Below are 25785 nucleotides of genomic sequence, written 5' to 3'. Positions count from 1 at the left end.
AACAATGTATATATATATATATATATATATATAAAGAATTAATCTAATCTACATCTTTCATGTATCTACTGATCTATACTTACTATGATAGGCATATAGTAGATACTCAAGAAATATATATATGTATATATAATATGTGCATATATATAAGATAATCTAATATTTCTTAAATATAATTACTTAGCCTAGAGTCTAGTATGGCATAGGATGATTAAGATAAGAAATTATTAAAGCTTGAACTAAGAAATTGGCAGTAATTCAATTCATGCCTGAAACCTCGTATCCACATGCTCTTTTTCCAAAAGCATCTTCTCTCTTCCTATTTTGATGGTTTATCTCCTCCCCATTGTCCAGCTCTTAGCCTAGAAGCAATTTCCCCTAGTATCCCTTTGCTGATCTCTAACTCTGGGCTAGGCATCCCTCTGTGCTTCTTCCAACTAAACACCCAGGATTTTGTGCTGCGATTTGTTTTCTTGTCTGTATCTACCAATAGACTGTAATTTTAATTAGAGAAGGAGATGTTTTTATTTGGCTAGGCAAGGCTGGTAAGGTTTATTACTTGTTTATTTACTCATCATGATACAAAGAATACCAGCATGTTTTCAAAAACTTTCAGAATGAGAGGAACATCCATCTCCCCAGCCACTAAAATGCCTAAAGTATCCTTTATCTCTGCTTTATTTTTAATGAATTCTTTTTTTTTTTCTTTTTTAGACAGAGTCTTGCTCTGTTGCCCAGCCTGGAGTGCAGTGGTGCAAACTTGGCTCACTGCAACCTCCACCTCCTGGGTTTAAGTGATTCTCATTCCTCAGCCTCCCCAGCAGCTGGCACTACAGGCATGTGCCGTCATGCCCAGTTAATTTTAATTTTTATTTTTTGTAGAGATGGAGTTTGCCATGTTGGCCAGGCTGGTCTCAAATTCCTGGCCTCAAGAGATCCACCTGCCTCGGCTCCCAAAGTGGTGGGATTACAGGCCTGAGCCCGGCGCCTAGCCTTTTAATGAATTCTTGCACTCAATCATTGACAATGTGACCTCAATATAGAAAATGTTATTAGTAGGCTTAACACAGAACTTTAGCAACTTTAGCAGCAAGATCTTGCAAAAGCACAAGCATGAAGGATTCCCATAAACTGGAAGAAGAATAGGAAGCGGCATGCCAGCAATCCATGCTAGGCACACATAGCGAGTTACACTCCTCCAGGTGCTGCCTGTGGTCATCTTGCTTCATCCATGTGACATGTGTCAGCGTCCTACATCTTTCTGAATGGTTTGGGATTCCTGTTAAATCTCCTGAAAAGAACGTGACCATGCCTGGCACTACTTCATTCCAATGAAAATAAATGAATGCAGAGAACTTTCAGCAAATGAATTTTACAGGACTGTGTAAGTCATGGAAAAGTAAAATTGGGCATCAGGTTTCAAAAGAATAATGAATGAAAAAGCTCATGAAAAAACAGTCTTATATAGTGGAAAGTTATCACTCCCTTCAAAGATGTTAAATAGAGCTATTAAAATCCACTCTAATGTCTTATATTTAAAAATGCAATTTTCAGATCCTCCTTATGTTAGCAAATTTTAAAACTATATAAAGACGATGTTTACAACAGATGGGCAGAACGGGTGTTGCTGTCTCACGAACAGCTCAATGCTGTGCTGCTCTCAAATGCCCTGTGGCTCTTATTTAAACATGCAAAGAGAATGAGACAGCCCAGTAGTTTGGTTTTAAGTTTGATAGAGCTACCCAGTCTCTTCTTCTCTAACTTGCTTGAGAAGTGATATGCAAAGATAGTCAACATTGACAAACAGATGATATTTTTATTGAACTTCATAAATGTTATTGGCCAATCTCCACTTTGCCAAACATTGCTCTCTGTACTGCATTTCTTTACAGAGTCCATTTCAAAGCCACCAAATTTGTATAGTTAAAACATCTGGAGGCACAGAGACGGCGTAAAAATAAGTTATAAGAAATTGATACGTGGGACAGCCTTTGCCTTGCCATCTTTTTTCCCTTCATTAGGTGGCAGAAATTCAGTGGGTTCATAACATCATTATGATGTTAGTGGGGGATCTATTACCTCCAAAATAGTCAGACACATCACAGATAGTATTTCTCTAGCTTCTAAAATCCAAGCAATGTGTCTTACCTTAAATTTTCCGAGCTGAATTCTGACTCTAGAAATTTAAGGAACTGTTCTCTTCCAACTGGGTCTTTCAATGCCTCGTCCATGCCGAAACCCCATCGTTTTACCCTCTGCTGGCTCGGTTCTTTGCTATAGAAGATAAAACAAAGGCAAGCACATTCCTTTCATTAGAATTCCAATTTTTTTGTTATTACATTCCCCTTTACAATCACGTGTGCCTTGAAGTTCCCGTCTTTACCTTTTGTTTCAAAAAAATATATCTCTGATTAACGGCTCTGCATGAAATCATCATGTACATTAGTATTAATAACAAAGTCTAACATTTATTGAGCATTATGTGCTAAGCACTTTACAAAAATGGTCTCTTTTAGTTTCTGCCAGCCACTTTATGAGATAGGCACTATTAATCTTATTATTTACAGATGAGGAAATTGAGGCATAGAGTTATCACTTGCCAGTGTCAGGCAAGTAATATGGCGCAAAGATCCAGATGTTCTGACCTCAATGCCACAATTCTTTTCTTTCTTTTTTTTGAGACAGAGTTTCGCTCTTGTCAACCAGGCTGGAGTACAACGGTGCGATCTCAGCTCACTGCAACCTCCGCCTCCTGGGCTCAAGAGAATCTCCTGCCTCAGCCTCTCGAGCAGCTGGGATTACAGGCGCCTGCCACCATGACCCGCTACTTTTTGTATTTTTAGTAGAGATAGGGTTTCACCACTTGGGCCAGGCTGGCCTCGAACTCTTGACCTCAGGTGATCCACCCACCTCAGCCTCCCAAAGTGCTGGGATTACAGGTGTGAGCCACCACACCAGGCACACATTTCTTAACCACTATGCCACACAGTGTCATGCAGGCATATTGAACTGGGGAAAATGCATTGGTAACCAAAAGATCTCAATACTAGCTTATGATTCTGGTGTCAATTAAATCTGTGACCTAATCCTAGCTGAGTCACAATATTTTGGGGTTCCAGCTTTCTCATCTGTAAAATCTTTAATTTGTGGATGAAGAGTTCTGGGCATGTCCAGTGTTTAAGATTCATGGCTGGATGCAAAAGAAAGAGATAGTCCAGAAATGCAATCTAGAGAACTGCTAGAAATATGACAGAGTACCAATCTTTTCTTTGTAAAGTGATATGCCATGATCTTTTTATGACTCTGTTAAGACTGATGATGTAATTCTTTCCCTATATAGCTCATGAAGGAAACCAGGGAGTCCTAAGTGGTGCTTTGCTTTTCTTAGGAAGTAAGTGTCTTGCCAGTTTCTCTCACAGTGTTTATGGTAAGACCATTTTGTTTTAAAATTCAATTTATAAAGACATACTTGTGTTGGGCTTAAGTATGCATGGCTTTAGCATTCATTTTACTTGAATACATGAGCCTTTGTGACTACGTGGGTTTTCCAGGAAGATAATAGCAATGAGCTAAATTTCAAGAACTGAAGATCCTAACTCTGAATAATTGCACCTCTAATTTTGGGATGGTCTTTCCAGCAATGCAAATCTTAATGCAAATGTGAATGTCTAAGGTTCAAAAGCCATTATCTCAAACAAGAATGTTAGATATGAACCAATGGAGACAAAGAACAAAATTACATTCACAATTAGCCAACAATAAATTCCTTCCCATTTTACTCAGACCCTGAAATACAGCAACATATTTGCGAGAAAGACAAAATGCCACCTACCTTGCTTCAAGCTCCCAGAAAGTGGTGTCATCGGACAGCCATGGGTTAGAAGGATCAGGTGGCAAGAGAAACGGGTCGTATTCTAAATACTGTTCCGTGTAACCTAGTAGACTAGGGAGAAAAAACATTTCCACCTTCTTTAGTTTTCTGACTGGGGTTGCAGCCAGTCCAAAGCAAGGAAAACAATATAAAAATGCGGGACCAAGGAATTCTTGCTCACTTAAAGAATGAAATCCAATGGCAATCTTCATGTTTCAATAACTTTCATGCAACAAACTTATTGTGCTTTTTTGGCAGAAAACTGTGGCTAAAGATTCCATCTCTCCTCATGCCTAAGCTATATAAATCAATATCCCTTGTTTAACATGAAGCACTATGGAAGAGGTCAGTGCGTGAAGGGCACCGCTAAGAGTCAGTTCCGATCTTTGGTTAATCAGTCCACCCACAGCAGAACAGATTTTAGCTAACTTAAAGAAGGGCTTAAAAAGAAAATTCTGTCAAAAGTATTTACAGGAATTAAGTAAAATGGGAGCCACTGACAAGCTTTTTAAATGTATATACAAAATTTTAAAAGGGAGAAAGGAAAGAAGTTGGAGAGGCAGGATTTGGCAATGCCCAAAAGTGAAGAGTATGAATGGCATTAAGAACAGATTTAAATGAAGAAAGGGAAAATATCTAAAATTTGAGTTTCATTCATATTCCGAAGTCAGGCAGGAACAGTGTCAATTGTTACTGTTAAATAAGTTTATAGAGAAGCTCCAAGTTGCCAAAAGGTAATCAATAAACGGAAAGTTTCATGTCTTCCGGCGGAAGTGAAAAGGCTAGACTCTGCAGAATTATCCGCTATCTCTGATTCTTAGTTGAACAAGGACTGGACGTCTAGGCATTTAAGACAATTATTATCATTCTGTCATTTAAACTACGTCAAAGGAGTTCTTTGAAAATTTTCTACGTGCAAAAGGAAAACAAAATCACATTACTTATAGGATTCTAATTCTCTGTCCCAACAGCTCTCTTTCATTTTTAAACACATTTAATTGTCATAAGAAATTTTAAAATTTATGTAGACACTTTGAAATACTCACCTGTCAGCGACTTTTGACATTTTTAACCGATGTCTATCTAACTGTATTTGCCAATATTTTATCTGAAAAGAGGATTAGAGAAGGAGTTACATAAGTAATGACATTTTCACAATTTTCCACTCTAAATCATAATCGACTGGGCAATTCTGAACAAGAGTATATTCCATGTCAGTACAATTTCAAAGTTGGTTAAAAAAATAAAAGCAGAGGGCTCCTAAAGAGTTGACAAAATGAAATGTTGGAATGTGAACACAATTGATATCACTTTAGAACAGCAATGAGTTTGACCATTCTGCCTACTTTAATGAAATGTAATTTTATTTTAAAATTGTAGAGATTTTGCTGGGTGCAGTGGCTCACGCCTGTAATCCTAGTACTTTGGGAGGTCGAGGTGGGCACATCACTTGAGCCCAGGAATTTGAGACCAGCCTGGCCAACATAGTGAGCCCCTGTCTGTAAAAATATATACAAAAATTAGCCAGGTGTAGTGGTGCAGGTACTATAGTCCCAGCTACTCCGGGGGCTGAGGCAGGAGGATCACTTGGGACTTTGAAGCAGAGGTTGCAGTGAGCTGAGATCACACCACTGCACTACAGTCTGGGTGACAGAGCAAGACTCTGTTTCAAAAAAATAAAAAATAAAATTGTAGAGATTTTAAACATTCATTCATGGTGAATACCTAAATCCAGAATCATACTTCCCTCCAAATTTAGAAAATTATTTATTACTATAATTTCAAAATAAATCCTATCTCCTAATACCAAGAAAGCATCAATGATATGTGTTTTGAGAATAATTTTTGTCAGTACTTCATGACAAATGCTCATATGGAATAATCACACACAGAAAACTTTAATTAAAAACCCTCTGAATGACTTTTCCTTCCTGATTATTATAAATCTACTAGAAAAGTATATATTACACTCTTGATAAACCGTATTATAATAAAATATTAAGGGAAAAGAGTCAAAATGAGAATAAAGCCCCATGACCGAACCAATCAAGAAATTTAACTATTACTTGACTTGAGACACTGGAGTTTGCTTTGAACTATTACTTGGATATTATTATAATATTACTTGGATAGTATTAGCATGACTCCATGACTGTACATCAGTGTTGATAAGAAAAAACTTCAAGAGGTAGAGAGAAATCACCAGTGCAGAAAGGAAGAATAAGCACTCTTGTGAAGAAAATGTCCTATCATTGGATATGGGAAGTGTGACAATGTTCTCAACCTCTTGTCCTCTTACTCTTTAAAACAGAGCTTTGGGGTACAAAGTAACTATTGATGATGGAGTCACCTACAAATCAGCATAGGTGATTTTCACAACTGGTTAGAGGAACAAGGATTTGCGTAAATAAAGAGTGAGGGGTTTTGAAAATCATTACCATATATTGATACATTTTCAAGTAATTATAATACTTAAAATTAGAAAATTTTATTATCTTTTAACTGCAAATCTTCCATATGAAACAGGCAATCATACAAATAACCTTTAAAAATACCCACTATTTACATTTACTCTCTGGTTTTCATAGCTGTTACTCTGTAAACCTTTAACAGGTCATCTCATAGGTTGACTCACCTGTTGTTGTAACTCATCTTCTGTTGGAGGTTTAGTTTCTGGTGTGGGTGTGTGGGTAGGACTGTGACTTCTAATATCATTTTGTAAACCATAGACAGACTATATTAAAATAAAAAATAAACATTTTAGGACAAAATATCATTTACAGTCACAGACTTTCTAAAAAGTAACTCTAGCATAAATTCAATAAGATCTCTCAAAGCTTATTTGATTAAGCTTCTTATCAAAATTCAAAAGGCACTGCTATGATAAATATCATATGCATATAAAATAGAAGCACAGCTCTGAAAAAAAAAGTAGTTAGATTATTAACTTTGACAGAATAATTGATTATATGTAGAGAACAAGGTGCATGTGATAAAATTTGAGAGTAGGCTCGGAATACCAAGCTGGAGAATGTCAACACTAACTAACGTTTCATAAGCATTCATTTAAGAAAATAGAGAGGTGGATGCAGAATAGAATAGAAATGTAATAACCCAAAAGAAGATTTAAAAATAACTTGATATTTTACATAGAAATTAAATGGGGCACTGAGGAGACGGACAAGTCAAGAATTCTATTGCTGATTTGATTTCTGATGGTGCAATAGAAGACACCGGGGTACTCCTATTCTCCGTGTCAACAGTGGGTTATTTACTTCACCATACTGGCCTTGCCATTGGGTGCCATTTGCAAATATCAGTGACCCCAGAGGCGTCATGCATCTTTGGAATTCTCAATACCCTTGTACTTTTTTTATTAACTTGTCAAAAGGTCAGACCTACTACTTAGGAAGACTCTTTTTTGAGAAAGGCCCATTGCTTAGTAAGTATAAATAAAGATCTGGTGACTAAAGGGACGAAAAACTATCTGTAACTGAGTGTGAGACATCTCACGTGTCAACTCAAGAAAGAAGCCAAATTATTTTTTCTTGAATATTATACTATTCCTTTAAAATAAAGAATTTAATGTGTGTTATTGAGCACTTTGTCTTTGGACATGAGCAAGAAGAATGAGGGCATAATAAAACTGCATGAACTCCACAAAATTAGTACCAGATAAGGTTTGCAAAGACACTTTGGATGAGGTTAGCTCCAGATGCCTAATGATGCCAATTTTCAGGCCAGTCACCAAGCTTGCCAATATCTCTAAATTCAATGTATTTTTGTTCCTGATCCGCTTTCACTAGGACCTTACGTCCACTTAACATTACCTCTTGACTCTGTGTCTGCACCTTTTGGATGTAGTTTTGCCCTTGTGTCTCCCCCGGCTCCGTCCTTTTTTTTTTTTTTTTTAAGACAGAGTCTCATTCTGTCATCCAGGCTGGAGTGCAGTGGCATAATCTTGGCTCACCGCAACCTCCTCCTGGGTTCAAGTGATTCTCTTGCCTCAGACCCGTGGTAGCTGAGATTACAGGCATGTGCCACCACACCTGGCTAATTTTTGTACTTTTAGTAGAGACAAGGTTTCACCATGTTGGCCAGGCTGGTCTTGAACTCCTGACCTCAGGTGACCCACCCGCCTTTGCCTGCCAAAGTGCTGGGATTACAGGCGTGAGCCACCGTGCCTGGCCTCCATCCTGTTTTTGGTGCTCTCATCTTTTCTTTACAAGATTTTAACTTGGATTTAATCATTGGGATTATCTGTTCCCAGACTATCTTGAGTAGGCCTCTTCAATGGCCTTCTCCTGCCCTAGCACCAGACCCTTGGGAACCCAATTCCCATTACTGAAGACATCCACTTCTTTTTTCTTTTTTCATAATGCCAAACAAGAGGCAGCAAATGGCCATCCATTTCAACAGAAGGATTTGCTCATATGCTTTGAATTTACCCTGAACAGGACAGAGCTGAATGGCTTAAACTAGCCCTTTTATTTCATTCATTTTTTCACTCGTTCATTCATTCAACATTTATTGAACACTTACTATATACTGGATATAGTACTAAGCGTTAGGGAAATACAAATAAACAAAATAGATGTGCTTCTTTCTGCACTGGAACTCACAACCCAGTGGAAGGGAAAGAAGTTACACAGGCAATTACACAAATAAACATATGACTAAAAATGCGATAAGTATTATGAAACAAAAAAAGAATAACAAGCATAGGGTCTGGGATATAAAGTGATTTAATTTACACTGAAGGAATGGAAATGGTCCAAGCTGATACTAGCCATATTTGAACATGATTAAATAAAACAACCTTCTGAATTCTGAAATAACAGTAGAGGTTGATTTTTTAAAAAAATTACGTGGTGTATATACATAATGGAACACTATTCAGTCTTTATAGAAGGAGAAATTCTGTCATTTGCAATAACATGGATGAGGCTAGAGGACATTACGTTTAGTTAAATAAGCTAGGCAGATAGGTATTTACCACAGAATTACACTTATGTGTGGAATATAAAAAAGTTGAAGTAGAGAGTAGAGTGACAGTTACCAGAGGCTAGGATAGGGGGTGGGAAAAGAAAGATCTCGGTCAATGGGTACAAAGTCAGTTAGCTAGGAGGAATAAGCCCTAGTGTTCTACTGGACAGCAAGGTGACTATTGTTAATAATAAGGTATTACATATTTCAAACTAACTAAAAGAGAGATTTTAACTGTTCTTGCCACAAAAAGGATAAATATTTGCGGTGACGAATATGTTGATTACTCTGATTTGTTCATTCCATGGTATATATGTTTATTGAATATTACCTCATAAATATGTGCAATTATTATTTGTCAATTAAAATTAGGCAACAGAGAGATCACCAATTATATAATAGTTGTACCTTTCAGTATCTGCTATTTTTTTAATTGTATCACCTTATTTTTTGAAAAGAAAATAAAAGACTCTGAGACTTGAAGTTTCCATTCTTTTTTAACTTGGTTTAATTATTTAAAGTTTTAAGTAATAATCTACAGGTCATGTAAACAGTGCTTATAAAAAATAGCTAATGGTTTAAACAGTAAGTTTTGGGCTAAGATAAAAAAATAAAAGACTGCTAGAAAAACACAGCAATTTGTGGTACCATGAAAGTAAAATGACCCATAAGTTATCTTTTATCTCTACATTTCTATAATGATTTCAACATTTATGCATTTCCTGCAAACTCCGTAGAGGTGCCATAAGAGGCCGGGCGCAGTGGCTCACGCCTGTAATCCCAGTACTTTGGGAGGCCGAGGCGGGCATATCACAAGATCAGGAGATAGACACCAGCCTGGCCAACATGGTGAAACTCCATCTCTACTGAAAATACAAAATTAGCCGGGTATGGTAGCACGTGTGTGTAGTCCCAGCTACTCAGGAGGCTGACGCAGGAGAATCACTTGAACCCGGGAGGCAGAGGTTGCAGTGAGCCAAGATCGCACCACTGCATTCCAGTCTGGTGACAGAGCAAGACTCCGTCTCAAAAAAAAAAAAAAAAAAAAAAAAAACAGAGACCATGACCCAAACCATTGGGAAGTGTTGCTTCAAACATCTTCCAGGCACCTGGCTACTGGCTCTGAAGTTACTGCAGAGTTTCCATTTCTTGTCTTACATAAAATTCAACATCAGGAGGTCTCGCTTTCACCAATCTGAGCACTGTTCATTTCCTGGGGATAGTGATAGCTTTTAACTTTGATTGTTGGCTACAATGAAAACAGCCGAGAAGAATATAATTCTATATATGGGGATTATTTTATGGACAAAGGAGGCAAAGAGATTAATCCTATTTTGGCAGGCAAGTTATGAAAATTATTTGCAATGTAAAAGGCTTTGCATGTTTCAGAAAAAAATGTATTCAAATTGTGATACAGGGTGGGGTGGCATAGAGCTAGAAACAGGTAGGGTTAGAGAGGAAGAGAAATAAAATCTCTTAATGTCTTAATATTTGCAGCAGAGGGAAAACCAAATTAACTAATTGAGATCCATTTTCAGTTTCAATAGCAAAAGCATTTATTTGCAATACTGTGGCTTGATTAACATGTTCTTTTATTCCCTATGGTGCTAAGACAAGCACTTTTTCATATACAGTGCCATCTATTTATTCATTAATAAAATAGATTTGGCTTCCTACATAAATCTGTTCATAGGTGATTTCCTTTGACATTTTAGAAGAGAACTAGAAAATTATCCCTTTTTTTTTAAGGTTGGGGTGGGGTTTGCTATGGTCTGAATGTTTGTGTCTCTCCAAAATTCATATGTTGAAATCCTCAACCCCTAATGTGATGGTATTAAAAGGTAGGGACTTTGGGAGGTGACGAGGTATGAGGGTGAAGCCCTTGTGAATGGGATTAGTGCCTTTATAAAGAGGCCTGAGGGAGCTTATCTGCATATTCCACAATGTGAGGACACAGTGAGAAGGCACCATCTTTGAAGCACAGAGTGAGCTCGTGAAAGATACGAAATCTGCTGGTGCCATGTTCTTGGACTTCTCAGACTCCAGAATTGTGAGCAACACATTTCTGTTGTTTATAAATTACCCAGTCTAAGATATGTTGTCAAACAGCAACTCAAACAGACCAAGAACCAAGTCAGAGACTGTCAAACAGAAACCACAAAGTCCAAGACGACTTTCCGTGTTTCCATGTGAAATGTAATCACTGGGACTTTTCTGACTGGCTGGCGTGGTAATAGTTCTCTTTCTTTCAAGGTTGCTCAGCTGAACTGGAGAACAGACTGTGACCATATCTGACACAATATGGAGAAAGCCAGTACAGAGAAAGAAGCAGAGAGAAGGCAACCAGAGAGAGAGAGCGTGAGAGAGCTGGGTCCACTCACACCCCTGGGCCAGCTTGACCTCTGCCTGCCACAAGGTTTCAGACCATGAATCAGAAAAGTCCCCTCTTGGCCTGGTGTGGTGGCTCATGCCTGTAATCCCAGCATTTAGGGAGGCTGAGGCGAGTGGATCCCCTGAGGTCAGGAGTTCGAGACCAGTCTAGCCAACATGGTGAAACTCCATCTCTACTAAAAATACCAAATGAGCAGGGCGTGGTGGCACATGCCTGTAGTCCCAGCTACTTGGGAGGCTGAGACAGGAGAATCACTTGAACCTGAGAGGCAGAGGCTGCAGTGAGCCGAGATTCCGCCACTACACTCCAGCCTGGGCAAGACAGAGAGAGAGACTCCATTTCAAAAAAAAAGTAAAGTCCCCTCTTTATTCATTCTCATTGAAGCAATTTCTATTGCTTGCACCTTTACTATACCCTTTACTCGACACACTTTTGTGTTGCTCTAAGATATGAGTAGTTTATTCTGTTCAGTAACACATTAAGATGTAAATGTACACATGTTGTATATGGAGTTGAGGACACATCCATATTTTATGCAGAAACAGCTACAACCACCGGATTATTAATAGCGGGAAAACCAGACAGCTAATTACACATTTGCTGTTGTTCTTCCAGGATGTGTGCATTAGCTTTTCGCTGATGCTGTTAACTGTCATATTTAGTGCCATGGTGTTCAAATGAAGGTGACAGAGGAAAAGGAGAACAGGATAGGAAATAGCTTACTGTGATTTTCAAATATAGGTGCTAAAGTTACAGGAGGGAGCCCAAAGTGTGGATTCAGTCACACACATGCAGATGCTCTTACCACTTCCCTCAGGCTTTGTGTCCTAGGACCCCCCCTAGCTATTGTCCTACAGAAGGGTACAGCCTGTGGTGATGAATTTTGTGTCAACCTGGCTGGCCCATAGTACTCAGATATGTGGACAGACATTACTCTGGATATTTCTGTGACGGTGTTTATTGGACGGGATTAACATTTAAATCAATGGACTTTGAGTAAAGCCCTCTAGCTATTGTCCTACAGAAGGGACGATGGACTTTGAGTAAAGCAGGCTGCCCTCCATAATGTGGGTGGGCCTCACCCAATCAACTGAAGGCCTTAATAGAACAAAGACTGGCCCCCCCTGAGCAAGAAGGGATTCTGCCTCCAGACTGCCTTTTTTGTTGTTGCTTGTTGTTTTGAAGAAGAAGGATATTTACTCTTAAAAAAGAAGCGTTATCCCACAAAAGATGTACAGATTTGAAAACACTTATTTTACTGTATTAAACAAACAGAAAAACAGGCAGGGGAGGTCTAGATGACAGAATTGAAGCAGCTCTGTACAAAAATAAAGATGGTACAATGATGTGACTTCAAAGAAAATGACTTAAAAAATTCACGAACATCTTCATGTTTCTAATAATATATTAATACACAAAATGTCAAAAATACAAAGTCTAGGTGTATTCCGTGTAGGTTTATGATAAACTATTGAACTTCTATTTAATGCATTTACTTTTATAAGCCTTCTCTGTTTAGAAGTACAAACTTTACAAGTACATACATGTTGGTATTTTACCATGAAAATTTTAGTTTTCATCTCAAACTAGTGATTTGTCTTTTTACCTGTACTTATATACATTTCACTTCCATTGTAAGACATGTAATACCTTTCTAGTGGTACATTTTAATCAATATATATTTTTTAAATATTGATTTTAAATGAATCTTTTAGTGCTATGACATGATGGCCTTAATTTAACAGCTGAAGCATGATATGGTAACTACATTGTACTGTTTAATTCGCAGCTGTAGGAAAACGTTTGAGTTTTAAAATATAACCAAGATGAGGGTGCATAGTAATAAACACTGAAATACTAGAAAACAGTGAATGAATAAATAATACGTTTTTTTTCTTTTTTCATCAGGGGCTATTCATTATTTTGCTTTTAGAAACCTGGAAGAAATTATCTTGAGTTTCAAATGTTCTGGTAAATCTAGTCGTTTCTTAGCCTCCTCAATGTCGCCGGGAATTGCTGAAATAAGTGACTCTAAAGAAAGTTCTTTTCTGGTCTGAGGTAGGGAACAATGGCCGCATTGGGGAGTTCCCCATAGAAGTCCTCTTTGAAGGTATGCAGGATAAGCCTTTCCATGGACTTCTTCATATTCTTGTGGTAGGGGTCCATCCTATGCTCACCACCACCTAAAGGCCATCTCCACTTCCAACCCTGGCCCAACCATAAAAAATGACGATGGATACATCAACTGGAAGATTAGCTACTAAACTTGTTCAGGAAAATTAGCTGCGGGGATGCCCAGCTGCCTGGAGCCACGGCCGAAGCCCCACACCACTTGGGCCCGGCAGAAGCGGCGCAGATGTCTCATGTTATAGTTCAGTCCGCTCAGGACAAGGGCTGCAGCCGGGTCGAATGTTTTGCGGAGCCGCCATCGACGCGGTGCCCGGACCTTGGACCAGCAGCAGGTGGGGTAAAGGCATGGCCGTGAGCTCTGCCTGCCGCTGGGGTGCACCAGGGGCCTGGCGACAAGACAACACGCCGAGGTAGGTCCCTGATGCCAGCAACCCAGCAAAAGCTTCCCGGCGACTCAAGAGCTGTGTCTTTGGATTTGAACTGCCACTCTTCCCTAGGTCTCCAGCCTGTTGGCCTCCCACATCAGAGTTTGAACTCGCCAAGCCTCAATAATCCTGTGAGCCAATGCCTTAATATAAGTCTCTGTCTTTCTCCCCCTCTCCCGCCCCCCACTCTCTGTTTCTGGTTCGGTTTCTCTGGAGAACTCTGGCTAATACAGAATCTATTAGAGTCAAAATTTAGTATCAGACTCAAGAACATCAGGCGGACGGTTCCCCTTCAAACTTACCTAGATTAGGCTGATTTCTTTCTGGCTATGCTACATTATCATTCTTTCATAGATCCTTGAGACAACACATTTTTACCTATTTCCTTATATTGTAGTAAAGTATATTCTAATTAAAAAGAAAGACTTGAAAATGGACTAATGGTAGATTCTTAACAGCTCAAATCATCCATACAGCAAAGCCCTCGCTTCTTATATTTGATAAACATGTCAAAAATTCAACAATTAGATACAACATTCCCAAATGAAATGTGGAATGACTCTGATATTCTTCAGGCACCTATGCTAGACTGTTAGTTTAGGGATTTACTGGGTCCTTTACTCTTGTTATGGTACATAATCACAGGAAAATTGTTATAGCTCGCTCCCAAAGAAATGAACAGCAGCTCTCCTTGCTATGAGCATTATCTGCTTTCGAAGATTAAGCATGTTCCATAGGTTCCACTTCCTGAGCAGCCGCAGTATAAAGACTGAGGCCGACCACACAGCTGGGAGGAGGCGCTACCGAGACAGCCCAATTACGGCGGAAGGGAAGGGTGGTTTCCAGGGGTGACTGGCTGGCCTCTGTGGTTTGTGATCTCACAGTGTCGCCAGCTCTGCAGACAGAGCTGTGGACCCCTCAGAGGATGGTGAAACAGCTTGCTGATTGCTGTCAAGGTATTCACTGATAAAATGCAGTGGCAATCACAAGCACAAATCACTTAAATTCCCTTTGTCATATGCCACGGGCGGAGTTGTGTCTCCTCCCCCAAATTCTTACGTTGCAGCCCTATCCCCCAACACAGCTGTATGTGGAGATCGGGCCTGTGAGAGGAAATGAAGGTTAGGTGGGGTTCTAGGGTGGGAACTAATGCAATAGAACTGGTGTCCTCTTAAGAAGAGGAAGAGACCCAGAGTTGGTTGTTGTGTTTTGTTTTTCTCTCTGTCTCTATGCGCGCACAGGAAAAGCCACTGAGGATATGAGAATAAGGCAGCCATCCCCAAGCCAGGAAGAGACACTCCACAGGAACTGAACTTGCCACCACCCTGATCTTGAACTTCTAGTTTCCATAACTATGAGGTAACAAATTCCTACTCTTTAAACCACCTCGTTTGCGGTATTTTAAGGCGGCCCCAGCAGACTACATAAAGCTTAACGAAATCATATACTTATATCCATGTACAGACATTTGTCTCCTTGCTCAATACCTGCACCCTTATGAGACCATGAATTAGGGGGAGCAAGGCCCTGACTGTCCCATTTACTGTGGAGTACCTAAAGCCCAGGACATGGCTGGCATAGAGCAGAGACTCCTTAATTTTGCTAATTCAGTGGATCATTACAATTCCTAAACAACTATGAGCATATCATAGTTGTATACTTCATATCATATGACATATCAGTGGTGATACTTCTAAAAAAACATATTAGTATGTGGCTTGGAGTCGTATAACCTTCCATGTAAAATAACATTATCATCTGTGAAGATTCTAGCAAACTGAACACTTCTGACTGTGAGAAACTATATTTATCAAAAGGTAAGAAAAATCAGTTTTCTCCAACTGTGGAAAATAAGGGCATACCTGTTAATTGCTGTCATATTTTTCAGGACTTTTGTTTTCTCCTGGCAAATGTTAGCGCCAGACAGCTCTGGAGTGAGGCCCTGTCATTCTATCATTATTGATTCACAAGAAATTAGATGTTATCGAGACAAAGACAGCTAGATCTCAATGATTCTGTTTTTTTACAATATTTCACCTTGCAATGCCTCATGGGCTTTTCATCATTGAATGAGGGCTGATGGTATGTGAAGAACAACATTGTAAACTAATGCTTCTCAAATGTTCAAAAAGAAGGGTGCCATGTGAAACACGAGAAAGATGACCAATACTGAAGATGGTGCCGAAGAGAGAGTATAAATGATGCCTTTATTGTGTCTAAGTGCTATCTTGTCAATTCATGTGCTTTCTCTTCTGAATCACAGCATGTCTGGGTTAGTGTCTGTTGGGGGAAATAGGACACCCAATAAAGTATTTCGAAGAGTAATTTCACGATTCAGAAAGTGGAGAGAGGTGGCTTAATGTACTTTTTGGAGAGCTGATAGCAGTTTTGAATCTTGTTCTGCAAAAATAGTTCTTGGTGCCCTCAGGATGTGCTGTGAGCAGAAGATGAAAGCAATTAAGTAGGGCCAGCCACAAGAGAGACAGACCAGACAGGCTTGCTTTGGTCTGATTTCGCCTCTCCCTCGGAGAGTTCCTAGAGGCAGATACATTTGAGCACCACATCTGAATTGGTTTTGTGGTGCTTTGCTTCGGCTTGTTTATCCTAACATCAAGGTAAACTGCCTTAAAAGAAAGAAAAGGTACTTGGACCATACTGGGGCCTTTGAACATATGTTTCTAGGGATGGGAGAAAAAGGCAACATAAAATAAGACTAGAAAAAAATATTGGGTGCTTACTGCAGGGACACAGACTCTGGAAAACACTATGGCTAAGGAAATACTAAGGAAATAGTCGCAGAAAAGAAGACCTTGAACTTTGTGGGATGTATTAATCCAGCAGGACCAATCAATAGGCTGTGTTCTCAAAGTGACTGCTACAGGCCAGAAATTCTTGTGTACATCAAGCATGTTTTATGGAATGAATAAAAATCCCTTCTAGTTGTACGTGTTGTTTTAAAAAATATGTAGAGACTATCGCTATGCATTTTCAAAGGGTTATTTAAAATGTCACTGAACTCGGAATAGCTTCCCCTGCACCCTGCACACCGATATTCTCTCAGATAACGACCACTGAAATACAGCCACTGTCTTATGGTTGTGTCACAAAATTCTAGTGTTAAGAGGGGGTCCCTGCACTCTTTCTGTAATTAAATATCTTCTAGATGTCCCCCTTTCCTCGGGTTTTAAAATGCCCTTCTCTCATCAGTATCAGGTTTTCTAACGATGATTTCTAAGGAAATCATCCTTAGATTTCCTTAGAAATCATCGTTAGAAAACCTCCATCTTCTTTTCCTCCTTTCCTGGGCTCTGAAGGCCACACACTTCTCTGGGAGAGGAGAGGGGTCCTCTGCTTCCTGTTCCTCTCCTGTCAGTCAGTCAGTACCACCGCTCTGTCTTGGGACCCTGGTGTGCTTGAGCATCAGGATGGGGCTATTCTTGAGGAAGGGAGGGCTGTGGAAGGCTGGGAAGAGTGAGGAAGATAGTCCATGACATGGGAAGACAGTGTTCATGGCTGACATCCTGTAAACAATGCAATCCATCACCAAGATCAGCACAACAAATGTCAGTTTTACCTTCCGTGTTTTGTGGGGGTTTCTCATTCTGGATGATTTCTTAATGTCCACTTCAGTTGTATTTACACAGCCAGGCTGGAAATGGAAAAACGGAGAGACAAATGAATCTTTGGGTATGAAATTTCTGACCAGGACAATCATGAATGACTTGCTCTCCAGAGCCCAAGCAAACACCACAATGACACAAATCAAGGGAAGTGTTTTCTGGATGGCCACAGCCAGTCCCATCAGCAGTGGCCAGTCATAAAAGACATGATACTTCTTAACTCTTCACACTTAAAGGCCTTCAGATGCCATCCTCAAATAACTCCCAGAGAAACAGGAAAAAGAAATACTTGGGCTGCACATGTGAAAGTGGTGTCAATATTTATAGCCACAAAAACCCGACAGAAAGAGTGAGGGCGCTCCTGGACAAACGGGCCGATCCCCCTTGCTGGTTATCTGCAGACAGCCTCTTGCAGAGTTCTCTCTTTATAAAAAGTGAGGCTGGGCCGGGGCAGTGCCTCATGCCTGTAATCCCAGCACTTTGGGAAGCTGAGGTGGGTGGATTGCCTGAGGTAAAGAGTTCGAGACCAGCCTGGCCAACGTGATGAAACCCTCTCTCTACTAAAAATATAAAAAATTAGCCGGGCGTGGTGGCAGGCACCTGTAATCCCAGATACTTGGGAGGCTGAGGCAGGAGAATCACTTGAACATGGGAGGTGGAGGTTGCAGTGAACTGAGATCGCACCATTGCACTCCAGCCTGGGCGACAAGAGCGAAACTCATTGCAAAAAAAAAAAAGGTGTTATTAGATGGGTGGCTTGCTTTTCCCAAGTTGGAAAGCTCAAATGGCATTTAGTTGAGCCAGCTCGACTCCCAGAATGAACTGTCTTAACAGGGATTGTGAAACTCAGCAACTAGGAATCTTTGTTTGCCATAGACAGAATATACAATGGTTAACATGTGAAAGATGGAGAAAGAGACTGGCAAATAAGATGCCATGCTTCTTCTGATAAATTCCTGACCTTCCTTTTCCTTAAGGGCAAGTGAACCCCTTTAAAACAGAGGGGTTGGAGAAGTATCGGCAGCCTGCTGTTAGTTTCCTGACAACCTCAGGAGATTCATCTTGTTGGATTTATTGTTCTGTTTTACAGAAACAAATAGCTGCAAGCTTCTTGTATATTTGGAGGAGAGGAGGGAAGGAGGGGGGAAGAAGAGGGGAAGGGAGAGAATATGAATCAGGAAACAAAGAAGACAGGAGATTCAAAAATACATGGTAGCTTAAATGTAGAAAGGGCTTAGACATCACACATTGTTTAGAAGTGATGAGAAGTTAATGGCTGCATGGACTGTGTTGCCTTTACTTTTGGTGCAGGATTTAAGGATGTCTGGTATTAGTAAAAAACATCAGCCAGGCGCGGTGGCTCATGCCTGTAATCCCTGCACTTTGGGAGGCCGAGGTGGATGGATCATGAGGTCAGGAGTTCAAAACCAGCCTGGCCAACATGGTGAACCCCATCTCTACTGAAAATACAAAAATTAGCTGGACGTGGTGGCAGGCGCCTGTAGTCCCAGCTTCTCTGGAGGCCGAGGCAGGATAATCACTTGAACTCAGGAGACGGAGGTTGTGGTGAGCTGAGATTGCGCCACTGCACTCCAGCCTGTGCGACAAGAGCGAAACTCCATCTCAAAACAAACAAACAAACAAACAAACAAACAAACCATCAAGTTGCATGCCTCTGCTCAATTTCTCTGTTTCTTCCCACAGATTTCAAGAAATTAAACCATTAGATGTCCTTAGAAGTGACTCCAGAGAAACTGAGAATGCGGAAGTCTTCTGTGGAGTTGGGATGGGGTTGGGAAGGAAGGGCAAAAAGGCAGAGCTGATGTGATTGGCAGAGTCAGCTGTTCACTACAGTAACAGGAATCAGCTCATTGTGTAATGAGGACAGAGGACACTTTCCTTAAAGAACCATCTCCTGCTAGCATAGCTGTTGGGCCAAAACTCCACCATAATATTATAATGGATAAGGAAGTAAATGAGGAAAACATTTTTTTCTTTTCTTTTTTTGTAGAATATGTATATACTACACATACACACACACACACACTGTACTACAAACATTAAACAAATTATGAGTTTGGTTTGCATATCTATTTAGGAATAGAAATCACTGGTTCAGCACAGTGGTCGGCTTGGCAATGCAGGAGGGAGGAAGGGCACCCAGCTGGGTGGGACTAATTTCCTAAGTGACACCGAGCAATGCACTAAACTACCCCAGCATCTGGTTGCTGAGTATCTGATATTTTGGTTTGATTTTTTTTATGGTTGGTCTAGGCATTTGCTTTTTCAAAAGATCCCTGGGATTTTAATATGCAGCCAGAGTTTACAACCATTGATGTAGGTGTAACAAAGACAAGGTTTTTAAAACACTAAAGGATCGAGTTTTCATTTTCGATTCAATTTCTATTTCTTTGTAACCTTCCATCCCTAAGCCTGAACCATAACGGAAAGGAAGGCAGTAAAATTCTTTAAACTCCTATCAACATATCAGGAGCCAGGCACAGTGCCAGGTGCAGTGGCTTATGCCTGTAATCTCAGCAGTCTGAGAGACTGAGGTGGGAGGATCACTTGCTTTGAGGAGTCTGAGGCTGCAGTGAGCTGTGACTGAGCTACCACACTCCAGCCTGAGTGATAGGGTGAGATTTTCTCTCTCTCTCTCTCTCTTGCTCTCTCTCTCTTTTTTTTAAAGAGCCAAGTATGATAAGATACGTCATGGAGATTTTTTTTCTATATGTGAAGGGATGGGAAAAATTAGGATATAATATCCAGGAAAAGGAAAGCATGTTTCTTCATGACCTGGAGGCAAAGAAAGATAAAGGTAAGATACTGAGCTCAGCAGGTGCCTCATTTTTCTCCTCTATGGAAGAAACTCGAAGAAGGAGAGTTAACAGGGAGGAATAAAAAATCCCAGACAAGTATGAGGTAGCCTGTGAAGTAGTTAGTCCCATGCCCATAGAAGAAGCTCCACATGTGATCAGAGTCAACATGAATTTTATATCATATGGGTGGTAGCAAGAAAGATGAGCTTAAGGCAGTGCTTCCCAACCCTCTCGTGTGGCAGTCAATGCATCTGGAATTTCTTGCATGCCACAGTAGTAAAAGGCACAGCAGATCTAAGAATGGTGGGTGGATGGGAGCCTGAGGTTGGGACAAAGGCCACAGTGTGCAGGGATTTTATGCTGGAAGCAGATATCTGAAACACAGACTTCAGCATTGAGTTCCAGGTGATGAGATGGTACCTGTTGCAGCTGTCCTGGGAGCAGCCCACACCAACCTGCCTATAGCAGAAATCGACAAGGATCTGGAAGATGTTCTGCAGGTGCTTGGCCCTCAGGCCCCACTGCACAAGATTGTAAAAACAAAGCCTCTGGACCCCAAACTTTCTTTCAAAACCAGTATTGGATAGCAGCAGAGAAAGGCTGAGAAAACTGAAAGTGTGATCATTTATCCACAAATGACCGAGTCATCTAAACCAACTCTTTCGATATGGTGGCATGCAGAGCACATGCATTGAAACCTATCCTTCAAATAGGTTTCTGAGAAAACTATGTCAATTATAGAAAATACGGAAATTGTATTTTCTTTATACATCTGAGGAAGCTGAACTAATCTGAACTCTAAAACTCCTTCCGTAAAACTCCTTCCAAATCAATTTTACTTCACACCAGGGGGAATAATTAACAAATGGCCCTGGAAATTGTGTCAACCATTGAAGGCATAAAGTGGAAAGATCCCCTCCCCAGAGGAGCATATCTGACTGTCAGTCCTGAAAGAAATTAGAAGTTTCATCCTCATGTTTAAAAGATGATGGCCTTTTAAATTTGATTAATGAACCATTAGCTTACATCTGACATTCCCACTGGAGCCAATTATTAACACCACTAATCAGCAAATTAATAAGAAAGCATTGATTTTAAAAGTAAATGTTATTAGAGACTGAACTGTAAGATATGTTTTATAACCCGGCTCCCATCCCAGGAAAATAAAATCTGCCAGTTCAAAATTTGTTACTAATGACTAAATGGTTAAAATAGTAAGCTGGATCTGGGATGCTTGTCTCAGAGGCCTTGTAATTTCTAAGGAGGCCTCATGGGACAGCTAATGGTTCAACAGATCTATGATATCTAAGTCAACTAGGAAATTCTTGAAGATTAAAAAAGCTTAGAGGCCCAAAGTTGTCTGGCATACTTCTGAATAATTACGGTCATGACTCAGTGCTGAGAACCCCGAATAACTGCTTTCAGAAGTCAGGCACTGTGGTAAGTGAAATATGGCAATAATTTCTCTTGAATTCTCTTATGTATTCAATAAATATTTCTTTCTGCATCTAATTGTCAGATCTTGTGACACATGGTGAATTACAGAAACGAAGGCATGAGCCATATCCCAGTAACTTCCTGATACAATAAGAACGACAGACACATGAATAATCAGAATATGGGAGCATAATGACTAAGTGGAAGTTGACACAGAGCATTATAGGACAACAGAACATTCCAGACATCCATTTTTTTTTTTTTTCCTGAGACGGAGTTTCACTCTTGTGCCCAGGCTGGAGTGCAACAGCACAATCTCAGCTCACTGCAACCTCTGCCTCCTGGGTTCAAGTGATTCTCTTGTCTCAGCCTCCCAAGTAGCTGGGATTACAGGCGGGTGCCACCACGCCCAGCTAATTTTTTGTATTTTTAGTAGAGACAAGGTTTTGCCATGTTGGCCAGGCTGGTCTCGAACTCCTGACCTCAGGTGATCCACCCGTCTTAGTCTCCCAAAGTGCTGGGATTACAGGCATGAGTCACGTGCCCGGCCAGGACAGACATCCATTCTTATGCACAGTCCGTTGGTTCTCCTCAACACGGCAAACAATATTCCTTTAAACGTTGTTTTTAAGCAATTTTTCAATCTCGATGAGACCATGTTGTCTTTGGTTACTTAAAAAAAAATCAATTATCTTTTTGATGCATATATAATACGTACCACTAGCTGGCACCAGACCTTCATGAAATTCGTAAAATTGGTTTCTGCAGAGCTAAACATATCTATCTTCCCAATAAGATATAAATAACATTATCGTTACCAAGTAGACATTGCATTAAAATGTTCAAATATATACTATTTGCTGGATACAGTATTAAGCACATGGTATTGTAGGATGTAAGGAATAATGAAATGCTATTTACATTAGCCTGGAAGAGAATTGTGTTATTTCTAGTGATTCAAAGATGAATTTCTTTTCAACCGAACTAAGCTGGGTTATAACATTATTATAATGTTGTTTATTATAAAGTAGGATTTAACACTGTAGAACCCATTCCTGAGGGAGTAAATGGAGCATATCATTGAGAAATATTACTGTCATAACGTTTACGTGAGTGTCCTCATGAGATGCAAAAGAGAAGCTGGAGTTTTTGGTTTCATTATTGATATTTTAAGTAAAAGCATCTAAATGCCATTTAGTTCCGTTCATGCGAGAGTACATTTTGTTAGTTATAGCAGAAGGCATACGTGTGTTCAGGACAAGTTGGCAAAACTTGTGGCGAAGAGCGACAGTGAGAGAGAGGAATACAGAACAGCTGTCTTTAAGTTCCATCACGGCAGCTGATGTGTACCTGGGAGAACAGTGTCCTAAATGACAGGTGAGTGGAGGATTAGAAATGCACCGTCAAACAGAGCTGATAGCAAGACATCAAGTACACCTTAGAAAGTTTTTAAAAAATCATGATTCTGGGAAAATTCAGGTTTGAGGCCGGGCGCGGTGGCTCAAGCCTGTAATCCCAGCACTTTGGGAGGCCGAGGCGGGCGGATCACGAGGTCAGGAGGTCGAGACCATCCTGGCTAACACGGTGAAACCCCGTCTCTACTAAAAGTACAAAAAACTAGCCGGGCGAGGTGGCGGCGCCTGTAGTCCCAGCTACCTGGGAGGCTGAGGCAGGAGAATGGCGTAAACCCGGGAGGCGGAGCTTGCAGTGAGCTGAGATCCGGCCACTGCACTCCAGCCTGGGCGACAGAGCCAGACTCCGTCTCAAAAAAAGAAAATTCAGCTTTGAAATATGAATAGTCCCCCCTTATCCTTGGGGGATATGTTTTACTACTGCCCACCCCCACAAAAGAGATGCCTGAAACCACAGATAGTACCAAAACCTATATATACTGTTTTTCTTATATATATACATGCTTATCATAAAGTTTAACTTATAAATTAGGAACAGTAAGAAATTAACAACATGGCGGGCGCCTGTAGTCCCAGCTACTCCGGAGGCTGAGGCAGGAGAATGGCGTGAACCCAGGAGGTGGAGCTTGCAGTGAGCTGAGATCCGGCCACTGCACTCCAGCCTGGGCGAGAGAGCAAGACTCCGTCTCAAAAAAAAAAAAAAAAAAAAAAAAAAAAAAAAAAAAAAAAAAAAAAAAAAAAAAAAAAAAAAAAAAAAAAAAAAAAAAAAAAAAAAGAAATTAACAACAATAACTAATAATAAAATAGAAAACAAGAATAAGAATAAAATAATAAAATATGCCAAAACATGTGATGATGATGGCTTTGGGGTCATTCTGAAGTAAAGTAAAGGTGATGGCAATACCAGGGCAGTCGATCTGATAACCTAGAAGGCTACTAAGTGCCTAACATGTGGGTACCATAGACAGTGTGGATCTGCTGGACAAAGGAGTGACTCATGTTCCAGCTGGGGCAGAAATGGGATAGATGAGATTTCATCATGCTGCTCAGAATGGCACGAAATTGCAAACTTATGCATTGTTTCTTGAATTTTCCATTTAATATTTTTGGACTGCAGTTGACTATGGATAACTGAAACCGCAGACTGCAACCATAGATAAGGGGGAACTACTGTATTTAGATGGTCCCTGACTTACTATGGCTCAACTTAAACACTTTCACCCTTACTGTGAGTTTATTAGAGTATTAAATGCATTTTTTGACTTATAATATTTTTGGCTTACAATGTCTTTATTGGGACATGACCGCATTGTAGGTCAAAGAGCATCTGTATATATAATTATTAATTCAAATAGAAGTAAATTAATGAAAAAGAGTCGCCCCTTTGTAATACAGTACAAGTTTTAAAGATTGCATGTATGACCCATAGTACCCCAATAAAAATGATCCCTTATTCTTACATGAAGTAATTATAGATTTTAAAGTATACACTTACATGAAGTAACTATAGATTTTAAAGTGTTCAATCTCAGGATTTTTTTCTTTTTTTTTTTTTGGCCCAGGCTGGAATGCAATGGTGCAATCACAGCTCACTATAGCCCCCACTTCCAGGGCTCAAGCAATCCTCTTGTCTCAGCCTCCTGAGTAGCTGGGACTACAGGTGAGTGTCACCATGTCTGGCTAATATTTTATTTTTAATTTTTAGTAGAGACAGGGTCTTGCTATGTTGCCCAGGCTGGTCTCAAACTCCTGACCTCAAGCAGTCCTCCCATTTCAGCCTCCCAAAGCTCTGGTGTTACAGGTGCGAACCACTGTGCCTAGCCAGGATTCTTTTTTTAAAGATCCAGTTCAAGCTTTTCTTCACTTTCTTAGGCAGTTGTCAGTTGATTCAGGCTCTGATTCTTCCAGCCTCCTCCTGACCCATCTGCTTCCTACACACAAACTGAAGAAAGTTGTTTGAGGAAATTGCTCCAAATTTCTTCCATTCACTCTTTTCTATAGCATTTACTCATTTAATTGCTACTAGGTCTCATTTGCTAGCTACAGATTCTTGGGTATGATATCGTGCTTCAATGTATGCTATGAATGAACTCCACATGTCCGAGAGGCAGAAGGAAATGGAATTGTCTGAAGTCAGCCTGAAGCTGTGGAAAGTGGTCAGGTTGAGTAGAAATCACAGACCATGGTAAGGTGGTAAGCACTTTGGTTTAATTCTTTATTTTTATTTTTTAAGGTTTCTTTTTTTTTTTTTTTTTTGAGACAGAGTCTTGCTCTACCACCCAGGCTGGAGTGCAGTGGCATGACCTCAGCTCACTGCAAGCTCCGCCTCCCGGGTTCACGCCATTCTCCTGCCTCAGCCTCCCGAGCAGCTGGGACTACAGGTGCCTGCCACCATGCCTGGCTAATTTTTTGTATTTTTAGCAGAGATGGGGTTTCACCGTGTTAGCCAGGATGGTCTCGATCTCCTGACCTCGTGATCCGCCTGCCTCAGCCTCCCAAAGTGCTGAGATTACAGGCGTGAACCACCGCGACCGGCCCAACTTTGGCTTAATTCTAAACATAATTGGAAGCCACTGGAAAGTTTTAAACAGGAGAGTGACTTCATATGATTTATTTTTAAAAGCTCATTCAGACCTTACACTCTACACACACACACAAACTCAAAATGAATCATAAACCTAAATGTAAAATGC

The 25785-nt window shown here is 40.2% G+C and overlaps 1 protein-coding gene and 1 long non-coding RNA gene across 6 annotated transcripts in view; one reads left to right on the top strand and one right to left on the bottom strand.

Moving 5' to 3' along the window:
* The window catches only part of RGS7 (regulator of G protein signaling 7), a 583411-nt gene that overhangs the window by 33494 nt on the left and 524132 nt on the right, over positions 1–25785 (bottom strand). For all 5 annotated transcript variants that reach the window (XM_017847811.1, XM_017847810.1, XM_017847812.1 and 2 more), the window contains exons 9-13: positions 17379–17453; positions 6507–6605; positions 4918–4979; positions 3833–3943; positions 2149–2274 (exon numbers count right to left, since the gene is read on the bottom strand). In XM_017847811.1, coding sequence (XP_017703300.1) covers positions 2149–2274; positions 3833–3943; positions 4918–4979; positions 6507–6605; positions 17379–17453 — 473 coding nt within the window. The remainder of the gene's footprint in view (positions 1–2148; positions 2275–3832; positions 3944–4917; positions 4980–6506; positions 6606–17378; positions 17454–25785) is intronic.
* Positions 14725–19364, top strand: LOC108512541 (uncharacterized). The gene is made up of 3 exons (XR_001880626.1): positions 14725–14925; positions 15046–15163; positions 19129–19364. It is a non-coding gene; the product is annotated as an uncharacterized LOC108512541 (long non-coding RNA).

This window comes from Rhinopithecus bieti, unplaced genomic scaffold (assembly GCF_001698545.2).
Source record: "Rhinopithecus bieti isolate Rb0 unplaced genomic scaffold, ASM169854v2 scaffold_28016, whole genome shotgun sequence".
Taxonomy (NCBI): Eukaryota; Metazoa; Chordata; class Mammalia; order Primates; family Cercopithecidae; genus Rhinopithecus; species Rhinopithecus bieti.
This window is presented reverse-complemented; position numbering and strand designations above follow the sequence as displayed.